This window comes from Narcine bancroftii, chromosome 11, assembly GCF_036971445.1.
Source record: "Narcine bancroftii isolate sNarBan1 chromosome 11, sNarBan1.hap1, whole genome shotgun sequence".
Taxonomy (NCBI): Eukaryota; Metazoa; Chordata; class Chondrichthyes; order Torpediniformes; family Narcinidae; genus Narcine; species Narcine bancroftii.
Genome location: NC_091479.1, coordinates 17856035 through 17872745, shown reverse-complemented (window position 1 = coordinate 17872745; position 16711 = coordinate 17856035). Strand labels below are relative to the sequence as shown.

Sequence of the window (16711 nt, the reverse complement as noted above, 5' to 3'; positions counted from 1 at the left end):
CCCCCGTACGTTTTGAAAGGTGGGAGGAAACCGGAGTACCCGAGGAGAACGTGCAAACTCCTTCCAGATAGCGCCGGATTTGAAACCGGGTTGCTGGAGCTGTAATAGCGTCGTGCTAACCGAGCCCGTCAATGTCTGAAAGGCAAAGAGATGGAAAGGCTTGGATGACAAATACCTGAGGTTATTTCCAAATAAACTGCAAAGGTGTCAGCCATGTCTGAAGGCCGTAGGGAGTAAAAGATGCCATCAACCTCTGTGGCCATGTCCTTTTCCCACTATGTTCATTAGTAGCCTTCTCAGCATTAAGGGGACACGTTTACAGAAGAATAATATTCTGCTTTATTTGGTGAAATGTTCTTAGCCTTATAAAACAGTGCATCCACTGATATACTTGAGAGCACTACCACAGGATAGTTGCTAAATATTTACAGATTACAGCAATATAGAGATAACTGTAAAGGACAAATGGTTAAATTCACTTTGCTGCTTTTATTTGAAACATCTGTAAGTAAACATAATAACAAGGCACAGAGGCCAATGCAGATTAAATAGAGGGGTGATGGCTTGGGGAAGGGGAAAAAATCCCTGATAACATGTAGATCTACCTTTAGCAAACTATATGGGATACCTTGCAAAATGTCTCTCTACACGCTACGACACACATTTATCAAAAAGTACAAACATTCTGTATATGCTGTATCAAGACAATGAAATAAAGTAAGTGAAGAGAGCTGAATTCGAGATAAATACTTTAAATTATTTTGACTGTTTATCAGTAAATAAGAGAGCTGAATTTTGGCTCAAAAAAGTGAAGTGGCAAACTCCAGACTCCAATCACTGCTCTGAATGTCCAGCTCTCTGGATGGATACACTTAACCAGATGTGTCAGCACAGACTCACAACCTCTTCAGACTAGGCGAGGCGCCACTCACGGGTAGAGGATGGCACGCGGCAGGAAAACCTGGGAAGTCAGAGAGGAGTGTGCGTGTCTTGACGGAGTTCTGCTTGGAGTCTAGAACATTCCCTTTGAGTGTAATATAACACAGATCACGTGAACATGGACAGTGTAAGGTAGTACAGCACTTAAATAGAAAGTACGTGAAAATTTTAGTCAATATGACTACAATTAAATATAAATCTCCAAAGTAATTTATAAAATTGAGTAATATGGGAGATACATTTTTTCTTTAAAGGAATTAATTTTACAAACTTAAGATACAGTACAGTGGTCATGTATGCAGGGAATTACACCAGTTTAAAAAAAAATCTTTTAAAATACTTTATTTGGTCCTCCTGTAAACTACTTTTTAGTGCCTTTCACAACGGTACCAGAGGGAACAGCAGTGCACATGTCAGATGATGAACACTTTTCGGAATGGCACTGCCCATTTACGAAGACAGCAATGGCGTCGACTCCCAATTCAATCTCATACATTCTACGATGTCTGCTTCGTGGGAATGAGCAGAAGGAGAGGAATGCGTCACTCTTCCCGGTCGGGGTGAGAGAAGCTGAGGATGCTCTCGTTAAACAGCTGTGCTCTGAAGCGATTTACAGCGAGGAAGGAGATTGGACATTTGCTTGCATCCTCCACTTTGAACGGGTGAGAGACAGAGAAAACAAAACAAACCAATGCACAACCTAGTCTGACAGGAAAACACTTGTTTAAAAAAAACTTTTCCAGGCAAGCAAGGCTCACTTTGGATTTCCCATAATCAGGGAGGGAAAGGGCAGTTTAGTTCACACTGATTGCTTGGACTTGTTTAAAACCAGTGCACAATTCCCACTCAGCAAGAAGAAATAATTTCATAAGTGGATTTCTAAGATTGACTAAACCTCGACAACTTGAAATCTAGCCTCAACCTAAAATATCAGATCATATTAAAGTTGGTTCTTGATCGTTAGCTGTTCAGTGGCTTTACATGATTGTAGCAACACACACTTATCCCTGGTAACCAGCACCAGTGTCAAACATCTTCACTTTATTTTCAGTTTAAATGAGTTTTTTTTTAATTTCTTCCCAAACTGTGAGAACTGGTGGAAATTTTAACTCAGCAGCAAGATTTTCAGTTCAACAATTTCAAAAGCGACTTGCCATCGATCACGTGCAATAGTCTATTCTATATCACAGCTTGGCCTTTTAGAGGGTGTGGAGAATCTCACTCTGCATCTCGGTTCGAACGTTTTTTTTCTAGGTATTTGGGCTTTGGAAAAGAACTATTTCTGTCTTACGGATAAACAAGGAAGTTTGACTGAGGTTTGGTCCGAGATCTCAAAATGGCATCTTGGAGAGAGTGCCATTCAAATTCCCAATAGGAATTCATTCTGCATTCTGATAGTGACTTGTATTGGGCCAGTGTCTGATGCCCAGAATGTAATGAAGGTACTGATACACTCCACTGATCAATCCCTGTAGCGACCAGCAGATAAACTTCCTACAGGCCAGAATAACAAGACTACCAAAATACCCAATTCTGGAGCAAATTGTTGCAAGTCAGTAACTCTACAAATAGCTACGCATTTGAGCGACACAACGTGAAAACTAATTAAAATAACAATGACTGGACAGCTTGTGGTGACTTTTCCTGTACAATGCGAGGTGCTGCAAGGTCTCCTGCTGCCCTCAAGTAAGCTTCGAATAATACCACTGCAATTTTTGTCTGAAAACTTGGATTATTTTACTAGCTTTCTCACCATTTGTGTATCTCGTTTTAGAACAATCTGTGAGCTTTAGGCAAAGATATAGGTTTGAAGATTCTGTTTCATCCTTTTGGGGAGTTGTGCCTGAGAATACGGGGACTTCTATCCCTCCTCCTGCCCCTTGATACCTGGAGAGAGCTTTAAGTTACTCTAAGAATTGAGAACACACAGCTCTTTCTAATTAACAAGGAATAAATATAATGGCTCAAAGCTTCTTCTAACCAGGTGCTACAATTAACTAGTTAAATAGTTTTTCTTCTTTCCTCGATAAAATTAAAAGTCAGTAAAGATATACTGCGACAGTCACACAAAAAAAGGAAATGACTGGGATTACAATTCACAAGAACAAACTGGAAAACGAGAAGCTTGCCTTTGCGAGGTTAGTCCGTGATTTTAAGAGTCCGTCTTCAACACAAAGAGGAGAAAAAACTGTGATTATAAGTAACAGGAAGCAAATGTCAGAGTTTTCAAAAAAGACCTCACAAATTAGGGAGCTGCCACAGAGATCTCAGGTCTGGTGTCCGAGTCAGCCATGTGCATTGGAAGAGACACAGTCGTGCTGTGCTATGGAATTTATCGCAAAACCAACCTCCGGTTACTGCACAAACCAGAGTAAAAAAAAGTCACTTTTGAACAAATGGTTTTGCATTATGTTTCACAGTTTCTTTACAGGAATAAAGAGATGGAAACCTAGAGGTTGCGATTACAAAGTAGATTTTGTAACCGACTACTGTTTAACACGGTTCATTCTGACTACCTGTACTATTCAGCTCCCTGTAACAGGGAGGTGAGGGACATGGTGAAACTGTGGGCAAGAAGCATGAAGGAAACTAATTGATAAGATCAAAAACCTACCGTTGGGGGAGGGGTGGAAGTTAATGGGGTGTAAATTGGGCATAGGCCAAAATGGTCTGTTACCGCGGTGTATGCATGTCTAAGGTGCCACAAAAGTTACGATGGCTCAACAAACTATGACAGGGGCATTGTAATTGTTTGCAGACATTTCTTCATATTATAATCTCTCTATTTACTTCTAAATAAGGAAGTGGAAAGGAAAGGAGATTTAAAATTACCTGAATTACACTGCGAATCCTTATTTCATGCACACCAAACCAATTATATTAACAGGAACTATGAGCCACTAAGTGAGCTTTTAAAAATAGAGGCACCAAACTTCCAGGCCCCAATTCTGATCTAATGTTGACTGGTACGGAAGCAGTGGGTCATGCTTCACACTGTGACATCATGGACTAATAGCTACTCACGCCTGTGGGGAAAGTCGAACTGAGAGCTAGCCTTGAGACAAGCGAGCAAACTAACGCGAGACAGTACAGAATTTGAGAGCACTGAGAGGTGGATGTTTTGGCTTGTTTTCCTTGTGGAGTTCTATTGTGCATTGGGTTGTACAAAGTAGAAAACCTAACGCTTTGAAGCCAACAAGAAAAAGAAAAAAATTAAGAAGAGGGACCCAGAAGCAACACTTGTTTCACTGTCTTGGACTTTTGAAAGGGCAGGGAGAATCTTAAGGATCAGCTATGAACGAGGACCACTTTCCTTTACTTGTTTATATGCTGCTGTGCTATGTTTCCATGAACCAGGCTTATCGTTGCAGACTCGTCCAGGACAAAGGAGATTTGAATCACTGTTCCGATCCTCCGTTCTGCTTAGATAATATAAATCTCATCCCGTGAGTCCGAACGTGAGCGCTCAGTGCTGTTTCACTGTCAAAAACGTCTTTGCAAACTTGGCACTGGAGATCGGCCACCTCGCCCGGCGTCGGCTCCCCATTGTGTTCGCCTTGCCCGTTTTCACTGATCGCGTCAGCCTGAAGCTTCTCGGGGTCTTTAAATTTGTGGACAATGTAGAGATGCCTGTTGAGGGAGAGCGCGGATGTGTAGCAGAGGCCACACTGCGAGCACTGGAAAGTTGAGCCATCAGTCTTGTGCTGGGGGATGTGCTCTTGGAAATCAGGTTGGCTCTTGGTCATGTAACCACACTTGGAACATCTGTACTGTTTGAACAGTGCAACCTTCAGCTTTTTGGAGAACGACGCAATGGTGCTGGAGCTGAGCGGCTCAGCTGCTTCGGAGTCGCTTGCCAACCGCTTGCCAGGTAAGTCCTCCTCAAAAAGTAAATAACAATTAGAAACCATAAGGCCGACATATTTAAGCAGGTGTGCACTAAAAATATGGCTTATTATTTATTTTCAGGGTACTGGGATCACCAGTAATGATTAGCATTTATTGCCTACCCTTGGCTCGCTGCTGATATATTTTCTTATACATCTGCAGTTCTTAACATGCATGTATTCCCACAGAATAGTTATATCCAGAATTCTAATCCAGTAGTATTGGAAAAACAGTGATGAATTACCAAGTCAAAATGTGATCTGAAAGCAGTGGTGCCCTCTCTGCATTTGAGTCAGTCGTGGACCCCTCCCCACCATCAGCAACATCTCCAGGGAACGCTGCCGTCTGAGGGCAGCAGCGATCATCAAGGATCCCCACCAGCCAGCACACAGTCTGTTCTCACTGCTGCCATCAGGAAAGAGCTGTAGGGGCCTCAAGGCCGGCACCGTCAGGTTCAGGAACAGCTGCCACCTCTCCACCGTCGGACACCTCCATGACAAACTCAAATCGGGCACTCGCTTTTCTTTCCCCTCTGTATTGCACAGTCTGTTTATATTTTTGTACTTGTTGACAAGTGTACTTTGAGTACAGTTCCCACCCCCCCCCCCCCACCACCCCCACCAATAAATGGCAATTCAGTCCCGCTTGCAGGAAAAAGAATCACAGAGTTGTAGGTGATGTCAGGTACAATAAAAACCCTTTGCCCCCACCAAGTGTGTGTAGATGATCATGTATGCTTATCCTGTTAACCAGCCTTGTTTTATCATCCCTGCCACTGTGGCTTGTGCTTGTCTTGCTATTTATTCCATGCTTTGAGAACCTGCTTCTGCTACCCCTTCGGACCAGATTCCAACTACCTTCTGGGTGAAAGAATCCTTCTTCAGATCCATTTTGTGCCCCTTACTTCTAGTTTAGTCACCTGTGTTCTGGTAAAATGTTTTTTTTATACACTACCATATCTATGTCCATCATCCTCCTTTGCCCAAGGGGGAAAAATAGATCCCAGCCAATCCCAGCTCTTCTTGTAACTAAAATATTTCCACCCAAGACCACATCTTGTGAATTTCCCAAGCACCCTCTTCAGTGCCAACCTGCCCTTTTTCTGGTGTGGCAACCAGAGCTGGATACAGTACTCCTGTGGCGGCCTGGTCAATATTTTGTTAAGTTATACACCAGGATTCCTGATCCTCAATACTTCTTAGGGCCCTAAGAATTTGAATATCCTAATTTGTATGTCCCCCCAGTGCGCATCACCTCGCACACATCAGGATTAATTTCATCTGTGATTGCTATACCCACCTTACCACCCTGCACCCTATCACCAATAACAACTGGTTTTGGAGTCATCTGTAAACTTTAGAAGCATGCATTCATATTCAATAAATATCCCAAAACAACCCTCCAACTATCACCCCCTGCACACAGTTTGTCTCCCATAAATGCTGAGTTCTTCCATCAGTTTGCCAAACTAGAAGAGCATCCCATATTCTGCCTGAGTAGTGACGTACGACTGAGTGGTATCAACAATAAATTTTCCATTTGCACCTTCCCTCCTTCTCCTTATCACCCAACAGCCTGTCACTCACCTCCACCCCTTTCCCACCCAGATCCATCTGGCCATCAACTCCCCCTGCACCCATCCATCACCTGCCAACCCCTGCCTCAACCCTCCCCCTCACCTCTTTATACCGGCTATCTCCCTTCTACACTTTGCCCTGTTGCAGGGGTCTGGTCTTTTGCCTCCACACATCCTGCCTGACCCAATGAGTTCTTCCAGCAGTTTCTTTTTAAAATTATAGTACTCAAGGAATTATTTATTTTAAGGCTTTGTACAACTGCAGCAAAAGATCCCTTAAAGTGGAGGAGGTGATGGGAATGTGGGGAGAATTTTTAAAAAAGGGATTTACGTGTAAATGGGTTCTTGATGCTTGGCTAAAGTAGGCCAAAGAGCCGGTTTCTGTGATGTATAACTTGATGACAATCAAATCTTTTCCTTGTTTTTTTCTTGGTCTGATCTCATTTGTCCTCAGAGATATGTGCATAAATAATATACCTTGCCAGGTTTCCTGCTGAGGTGTACCTCGCTGATCACCTCAGAAATGATGCAGGGAAGTCCAGACACACAACAGTGCGACAGTGAGAACACTGAACGACCAAAGGAACTGCCGACACCAACCATCCAAGGCTATCATACCCATGAAACAATATTTATTTATTTGTATGTATGAATATTTGTCCTGCTTGTGCATTGTTTGTTTGTGTGTGTGTGTCTGCGTGGTTTTTTTTAAACCAAGGACTGGAGAACGCTGTTTCGTTGGGTTGCATTTGTGCAATCAGACGACGGTAAACTCGACTTGAAAACCTTCAGAAACAAGTGGGGAAGGAAAACTCACCACTTTGGCAGCTGAGTTTGTGTGCACAGCTTTCGCCATCTGGTTAAAGTCTGGGTTTCTGATGCCGTGCATTAGGTTGATGTGTTTTTCCAGCATGAAACGCTTGGCAAAAAAGTGCTTTTCATCTGTGCAGTACCTGGAAATGAGATGAAAAAAAAATCATAAATATCAAAAGGCATTTCTTCCATCAATAGGTTAAGACCAATCCTGTTTTTCCATTTAAGTGCATAGCTAGCCATTGCAATCAACAATTTCAGATTCATTCATCAAAACATTTTCTGGCTAATTTTCTTTCTTCAGCCAAGTGCAAAAATGTTTTAAAACATTCAGTTGATTAGCTCCATCTGTTGCTGTGTCGCTGTTCCAGAAACACATTCTGCTGACCCATTTCTGAATGGATGTCTTCTGGGCAGTCAGATCTCGTCCATTGTATCTCCAATGGATGGAATCCGCAGTCCAGTTAGGGAAGCAGCTCCTACTGGGAGGAGGACGTTCAGGACCACATCGTTCAAGTTCATCATCATCTGATTGTACACCTGAAAGCCGATGAAACAGCATCTCTCCAGACCACGGTGCATGCACAAAAACACACAATACACAGTACAAAGATCACATAAATATATAATATTTGGGATGATTTCACGGTTACGGGATACTGTTTGTCAGTCTCACAGCCTACGGGAAGAAGCTATTCCCCAGCCTGGCAGTCCTGATTTTGAGGCTCCTGTACTTTCTTCTTGATAGTAGTGGGTTAAAGATACTGTGCACTGGATGAAAAAGGAGGTCTAGAATCCCTTGAGCTCTATTTAATCAGCGTTCCATGTAAATGTTGTCTATAGAGAAAAGGGATCTTCTTGGCTGTTTTAACTGTATTGGCTTTGTGGCAATTGTACAACACAATAATGCATCCGGATAGGACCCTCTCAGTCATGCACCTGTAAAACATTGTCAAGATGGGGGCCAGTAGCCTTTCCCTCCTCAGCCTCCTTTGGAAGTGTAGGTGGTGCTGCGCCTTCCTGATGAATCAGGAGGTGCGAGTCCAGTATAACTTGTCCTTTATACACACAATGAACTTGATACTCTCCATTATCTTTCTGATAGAACTGTGGATATTTAGTGGAGAGTAGCCCTAACTTCTACTGTGATGAAATGCTTTGAGAGGCTGGTCATGGCCAGAATTAACACATACCTAAGAAACAATGAATATTGAGAAGTCTAAGCTGGTAGATCAAGATCAAGAGATTGAATACTGTTAAAGAATTATATAATTCGATACTGTTGGGTCCCATTTATTTAACTTTTGGGGTGTGATATATAGCCTGTGTAACCAATTATATTGTATCATGTTTATTGTATTTCTCACAGTTCCGGAGCGTAGCTTTTCCCATGTTTCATTTTTTATCTTTATGACACACCAATGGCATCATGAAGAAAGCCTCTACTTCCTCAGGAGTTTGCGGAGGAGCTAGTGGAGTTGTTCAAGTGAACCGGTACGGACTTGAAGGGCGGACATGGCCTGTTTCCGTGCTGTAAACGGTGATATGGTTATAGACGTCAACCTTTATCCTCCTGAAGTCCACAATCATCTCTTTTGCCTTGTCTACATCAGTGCCATCACTAGGGTTGGTGTCACCCAGTGCGGTAACTCATGGTGTAACACCCCCACCCCCCCATTAACTTCCTCCCGAACCAGACCATATGGATCCTTAATGTTTTTTGTACTAACGTAATTTGTAAATTGTAATTCCCGTAGATCACTGAATCTAACAGCGACAGTAGTGAGATAAGCAACCAGCAAAATTAAAATCACACTATGATATGCAGAGCCTAAATGGATTTACATAGTTTTGTGTGGTTAAAGTGAAAATTCAGTAAGAATAGAATTTGAAATAAAAATGTTTAAGAACCACATTGAAATTATGCTGATTTTGATTTTCCTCCTTCTTTTCCTTTAATTACTACTTCGTTCTCAAAAAAAGTTATTGATCTCGGCTCACAAATAACTACTGCAGCTAAAACACCCAAACATTTGACAAAATCAGGGATTATAAAAACACCAGCAGCAATGAAAACAACAGCGCGCGCTGGTGGCGCGTCCAGGTGCAACCACGTGGTTCGAAACTTCGCAGTCATTGGATAATAACGAGCACTCTGACCAGAGCACATTAGAAGGTTCGACGAGTAAATAAGCATCGAGTTTTCGCCTTGTAGTTGGGTTTACGAAAAATGTTTTTGTTGTTATATCTAACTGGAGGGATATTTTTATTAATAAAAAAAAAATTTCTGCTGAAACACTGAACAAAAATTTTAATGAGTCATTTTGGTGTCACCCCCTCTGATGGTGTCATCTCCCTTGTGACACCAGTGGTCCACGCTGAGGTTCAGGTGGTTGTTCTTGTGCCATTTGGGACAAGCCTTTCAACTTACTCTCTGTAATACATCTCATCATTGAAGATTGATAAGGCCAACTACTGTTGCATTATCCACAAATTTGATAATTCTGTTGCAAATGAACCTGCACTGCAGTTATAAGCCCACAGCAGGCACTGTGTTGGGCTGAGGTGCGCCAGTGCTCAGTTTGATGGGACTTGAGGTTTTGCTGCCAACCCGGACAGACTGTGGTCTTTCCGTCAAGAAGTCCAGGATCCAGTTGCATAGAGGGGTGGCGAGTCCCAATGAGGACAGCCTCTGAGGCCGAGCTGAAGACAATGAACAACAGCTGGGTATATGAGCTATTGTTTCTCTGGGTGGGTCAGAGGCATGCAGCAATAGGGATTGTTTTTGTAAAATTTTCATTTTGGGGTCTCAGCCTACTCTCATTCATCTGGACACTGCCCAGCCAAGAGAAGATGGTGGACAGCTGCTTATTAAACCACTATAGTCCATCTGACGCTATTGGGTAGCAAGCTCCAGGATCAAGATTCAAGACTTCCTTTACTGCCATGCACGCGTGCACTCCGGTTGAGACCTTCTTGATTTTCAGGTCATGTGTGGCCTTCTCTACTTCCTGTTGTCAGGGTTCACAACAGATCAAACATCAGTACAGGCTGGTGTCAAGTGGCGTCAACACTTTTCTCTATCTCCTCTTTCTTCCAAAAGCTTTTAGAAGTGGAGATAATCTAAAGAATGGTAAGCTATTTAATCTACATTGCCTCCACTCGAGAATCAAGGTCACCTCAACTTAAGTTATTGATGTGCAACACTCAAAAAAATGTTTGCTGAGCTCAGGGGTAATTGTTGACTTAAATTACAGAATGAGCGATGTGTTCATCAACCCAAAACAATAATCTTCTACTAACAGGTCTCTATGTTCAAAACACTGCCCTCTCATAACAAAGGCCCAGAACTTTTCTTGTTCAATAAATGAAGTCACTGAAGATGAAATGTACCATTAATTTCAATGTGCAGCATAGATTTTGATCATATTTGATGTTCATGACTTCAACTCAGTATAAGCTCACAGTGTACTAGATCAGTACAATCTTTTTTTTGAAAACATCATTGGTATCTTGCACCACAGAAATTGAACAGATTGAAATCAGACTTATCAGATCCATGTTTTAAATGTGGCAAGGATGTAGGAACCTTCCTGCATTCAACTTGGTCTTGTCCCAAGCTAAGATCTTTTTGGGTGGATTTAGGGAACTTTTTGGAACAAGTTACAGGTGTTGTAATTCTGCAAAATCCAGATCTATATTTTATTAGGAAATATTGAAGGGACAAGACTTGAACTGTCAGTATATCAATTGGAATTTGTTAAAGTTGCATTAGTGGTGGCGAGGAAATGTATTGCAGTTACTTGGAAATGAGATACGCATTTGGGTATGGTAAGAGGAAATGCAGAAATTCAAAGTTGTATTCATTGTGTAAAAAAAAAATCACATATAATTGAAGAAATAAATATGCTACGTTTTTTTTTTACAAATTTGGCACCCGTATACCCAAATATTAGGGTTAAATTTGGAATTGTGCTTCCTGTGAGAATCTCCTCTTAATTGTATTGAAGAACTCGCATCGCTCTGTGCAACCCTGCAAGTTCCTTCGCTCTTTCTTTTATTTTACACAGCTATATTGTATCTTTTATCTGAATTATTTTGAGGGTGGGGGGGGAATATATACCCTGATGTCTGTAGCTTCTAGTTTGTTCTCTTTTTGCAATATGTATTATTATATTAATCTTTGACTACAACATGCATGGAGAAAATTTTAAATAAAATATTTAAAGAAAAGCTCACAGTGAACCAGATCACAGTAACCTTGCTCCTGCAGAATAGAACATTACAGCACAGGACAGGCCCTTTGGCCCTCAATGTTGTACTGATCTATATATTCCAACAAAAAAAAACTAAAACCTTTCTACCTTGTAACCCTCTTCTTTCATCTAGATGCTAGTCAAAGTCTCTTAAATGCCCTATTGTTCCAGCCTGGCAATCCATTTCAGGCACCCTCGGTGTAAAAAGATGTCTCCCCTAAACCTTCCTCCCTTCACTCTGCACGGACATCCTCAGGGGTTTGCAACTCAAGTTCATTTATTATTATTATTGTACAATTGTATAAGGGCAACTGGAAGAAACAGCGTGCTTCGGCCCTTGGTATAAAACTATGTATTCAGAACACATATTTACAAGCAATTTACAGGATATGCAGTACATATAGAAAATAAATAAATATTGTTAAATAATAGTGGAGTCTTGGAGGGATTTATCTCACTGCCCGTGGGAAGAAGTTGTTCTTCAGCCTGGTGGTTCTGGCTCTGATCCTCCTGTATCCTTTTCCCAACGTGAGCCGCTGCAAGAAGGTAGGGGTCCTGAACGATTTTGTAAGCCCTTTCAGACAATGATACTGATAGATCATATCTATTGGTGGGGGAGGTCGACTCCCGTGACCCTCTGTGCTGGTCCTTGGGATTGACCTCTGCAGCAACTATACTGCACTGTGAAGCAGCCGGCCATGACTCTCTCAGTAGAACTCCTGTAGAAAGTCTTCACAGGGAGTGCCATTGCTATTGTCACCCTGGGAAAAGGATGCTGGCTGTCTACCTTATCGATGCCTCTCAGAATCTTGTTGACCTCCGTAAAGTCACCTTAATAGACTTTTGACATACAGTATACTTCGTAAACATATTTGAGGCAGACTATTCACCATTGCAGTTGTTGCTAAATTATCTAAATCCATCAATAAGGTCTGCCGAGTCTGTCACCTCAGGACCCACAGAAAGGGAATGGAAGCCCTTCTTGATTGGACCCTGACCTTTTAAATCTAATCAAATCTCTTAAGAGAGCAACCTCTATCCTCAAGGACCCCCATCACCCAGACCATGTCTCTTCACTCTACTCCCATTGGGAAAATGGTACAGGAGCCCGAAGATAAGCACTCAACGGCACAAGGACGGCTTCTGTCTGAAGGAACAATGAATCACAGACACTGCCTCACTTTGTCTTAAACTTGCACTATTTTAATTTATTTTGTAAGGTGGTTTTATATCACTGCAATACTGTTGCAAAACGACGAACTTCGTGATCTGTTCATGACAATAAATTCTGATTCCGAAACAGCTTGGCAGCTAATTTGTACAGAGCGAAATGCTGCAGACACATCAATCAGTATGTTTTAGTGATGGTTTTGGTTTTGTAATCAACTGATGATATGATACATACTGAAAAATAGACTAGTGATGAAATACAGTCTGTAAAAGTGCTTTGTTTTATCAGCTTGGTGGGTATTTTGTTTTTTTTAATTTGGGAAATAAAGGATTGCCTGCTTTTAAAGTTAGACAAAATATCTTTTATATATATTTGAAAAACAGATTCTTAGCTTTGTTGTTAATTTTGAAAGCTTTTGACCAAAAAGGTATAGAAGCAAATGAAGTAAAAACACATTGCTGGAGAAACTCAGCGGTTCAAACAGTGCACGTGATGTAGGAAAGATAAAGTTACATAACCAATGTTTTGGGCTTGAGCCCCTTCATCAAGTATGGAGATTTTTGTCATACCTTGATGAAGGGGCTCAAGCCCAAAACGTTGGTTATATATCTTTAACTTTGACACTGTTTGACCTGCTGAGTTTCTCGCGTTTTTACTTCATCCTTCATGCTTTATTTTTATAGAAGCAAATGAAATTCCAGTAACACCGTCTTGGAACCGTTTGATGAGGAGCTTCTGATAAGATCAGTAAATCTTTGAAGTTCCACACTTTTACAAAGGAATTTTGATCTTGGTAGCACCCAGGCTAAAAAACATAGTCAACAGTTCCTGGTAAGTTCCAGACAAAGGCAAAGATTTATAGCAGTGGTTCTCAACCTTTTTCTTTCCACTCACATCCCACTTTAAGCAATCCCAATGCCATTGGTGCTCTGTGATTTGTAAGGGATCGCTTAAAATGGGATGTAACTGGGAAGGGAAGGTTGAGAATCACTGCTCTAGACCCAATTGTTACTGAAATATTTGGCTTGAGAAAAATTGTCATCAGCCCATTTCCTTTGGAGTTGAGAAACCGTGCACATAACAAGTCAATGAGTACGATTAAAACAGTGGTTTATAGATTTTTTCTTTCCACCAACATACCACCTTAAGCAACCCCTTACTAATCACCGAGCACCTATGGCATAGGGAATACTTAAAATGGTATGTGAGTGGAAAGAAAAAGGTTGAGGACCACTGATTTATAGTTAATATTGTCTCAAATCTTTGAAATCTAATAATTGTTCTAACTACAGTAAAAATCTAATAATTGTTCCAAATACATTAAAAAAAACCCCAGTATTCAGCACCTACGAGGATTAGTAGATGCCAGATAAGTGAAATTTTACAGATCATCGGTGAACTGTCGGCTAGGGGTGCTAATTTTAAACCTAGAGAATTTATTTTCCGTGCTTTTTTTTGCTGGTTGCTTGAGGCTGGCAGTTGCCTGAATTCTGGATAATGGGGATTTCACTGTAATTACAAAACATCCCCACAAGGTGGCAAAACACATCCATTTCTGAAATTCCTTTTTTTTTTACCTTGGCGCACCCTCATTGATGACTTGGGTGAATCTACATCCATGCAGGAATGTGAATACATATTAAGAATGTACATTCCTTCATCAGGTTAGGGAAGCTATAAGCTGGATTTCACCCACATAAACAAAGTGCTGACAAGTAGTTTCTGGCCTCTGCGTGAAAAGTATCCACCTTTTAAAGTAAAACGCATTCCATTTGGACTTCCAACTAACTTCTGCGACCACCAAAAGCACGATCTTCAGAGCCCACCCCAAGCTCTGCTCCTTAGCCATTGATTCAACTCTGTCTCTCTTTCTCTCTGACAAGTCTAACATTGAATCTGATTGTTTGATTCTTAGTTGAGTCTTGGCTGTTTTATGGAGTGAAACATGAACGTCTGCAGATGTAGTAAAAACACACACAGCTTTGGAGGCGGTGCAGAGGAGGTTCACCAGTCCAGAAATGAGAGGAGAGATTTGGGACTGTTCTCACTGGAATTTAGAAGAATGATAGAAATATTAAATTATGAAAGGCATAGATAAGATAGAGATAGGTAAGTTGTTTCCATTGGTGAGGGAGACCAGAACTAGGGGACATAACCTCAAGATTCAGGTTATTTAGGCCAGTGGTTCTCAACCTTTTTCTTTCCACTCACATCCCACTTTAAGTAATCCCTAGGCCATCAGTGGTCTGTGATTAGTAAGGGATTGCTTAAGGTGGGATGTGAGTGGGAAGGGAAGGTTGAGAACCACTGCTCTAGACCCAATTGTTACTGAAATATTTTGCTTGAGAAGAATTGTCATTGACCCATTTCCTTTGGCGATATGAAACCGTGCACATAACGAGTCAATGAGGTACTATTAAAACAGTGGTTTTCAAACTTTTTCTTTCCACCTACACACCACCTCAAGCAATCCCTCACTAATCACAGAGCACCGACCGATGGCACAGGATTACTTAAAGTGGGATGTGAGTGGAAAGAAAAAGGTTGAGAACCACTGATTTAGACAGATGAGGAACGGTTTTTCCCAGAGGGGGGGTGGATCTGTGGAATTTGCTGCCTGGTGAAGCAGTGGGGGGGCGGGGCGGGGGTGACCTCAGTAAACATATTTAGGGCAAGGTTGGATAGATTTTTACAGAGTCGAGGAATTAAGGGACATGGAAGATGAAGATGAGCCATGTATGGCGGAGCAGGCTCGATGGGCCGGATGGCCTATTCCTTATGTACACACTGGAGGAACTCGGCCGGTAAGACGGGCTCAGGCCCGAAATGTCGGAAATATATCCGTCCATTGGATGGATGCAGCGAAAATGGCCGAGATCCTCCAGCGTTTCTCGTGCTTTTACTTGGCTGATTTATCACTGCCTTTGACAAGATTGTCCGCCCATTTCTACCAACTCTGCCCCCGACTCAGCTTGTTTAAAACCTTCATCCTTGCCTTTGTTGGTTTGAGATGTCTATTCTATTATATGCCCAGCTGGATTTTAAAGTTCTTATTCACATTTTTAAATCCCTCCTTGGCTTTCATCTACCCTATTTCTAATCTCCCCTAGTCCCACTGCCTTCAGCAGAAAAGAATTTATGGTCTGCAATTTCTTCATGAATATCTCCCCTGTTTCCTATTTTAAGAGGTTCCTCAAAACGTGTTTGCAAGGGATTTGTTCATCTGGTCAAAAACCTCATGATAGCCAGTTTGTAATTTTTGCTGGATAACACTGTTCGGAAACACCTTTGAAATTTTACACTGAGCATCAACACAGGTTGGTATTGCGGCGAGGATCATGCTTGTTGGTCTTTGAAATGGCTCTGTCCACGTGTGAATTAACTCCTTTCAGGATAAAAAAATAAAGGGAAAACACTGCTTTTTGAGTACTAGCACCTAGGCTAAAAAACATTGTCAACAGTTCCTGATAAGTTCCAGACAAAGGCCGGAATTTTAAAAACATGTAGACAATAGCAGTTGGCGTAGCGGTTAGCGCCACACTTTACAACACCAGCAATTGGGTCCGGGCCGGGGTTCGAATCCCGCGCTGTCTGTAGTGTATGTTCTCCCCTTGTCTGCGTTGGTTTTCTCCGGGGCCTTTAGTTTTCCCCCCACCGTTCAGTGTAGGTTAATTGGGTGTAAATTTGGCAGCATGGACTCATGGGCCAAAGTGGCCTTTCTAAATTTTATAATTTAAAAATGCACAATAAGACCATTTTGATCCTTGACCCCCGTGCAGGCCAGTTACACCCAATTAATCTACAACCCCTGGTACGTTTTGAACAGTGGGAGGAAACTGGAGTCCCCAGAGGAAATCCATGCAGACACAGGGAGAATGTATAAACTCCTAACAAGTGGGATATGAACTGTGGTCCCAATCATTGCAACGGCATTCCGCCAACTGCTTTGCCAACCGCGCCGCCCCATTCAGCCACATTATGCTTCTTACAAATGTTCTAGAGCATCACAATTAGTTCTTAGAATTGAACAAACAAAACCTGATACCACAATTACCATACTGCTTGCGC

The 16711-nt window shown here is 41.8% G+C and overlaps 1 protein-coding gene across 7 annotated transcripts in view; it reads right to left on the bottom strand.

Moving 5' to 3' along the window:
- Positions 1 to 315: 315 nt before the first annotated feature.
- The window catches only part of znf592 (zinc finger protein 592), a 161676-nt gene continuing 145280 nt past the window's right edge, over positions 316 to 16711 (bottom strand). For 6 of the 7 annotated variants that reach the window (XM_069902743.1, XM_069902744.1, XM_069902747.1 and 3 more), the window contains 2 exons: positions 7221 to 7356; positions 316 to 4820 (listed from right to left, as the gene is read on the bottom strand). In XM_069902743.1, the coding sequence (XP_069758844.1) occupies positions 4338 to 4820; positions 7221 to 7356 (619 nt within the window). In that variant the 3' untranslated portion in view covers positions 316 to 4337. The remainder of the gene's footprint in view (positions 4821 to 7220; positions 7357 to 16711) is intronic. The other variant, XM_069902749.1, reaches the window with a different exon arrangement.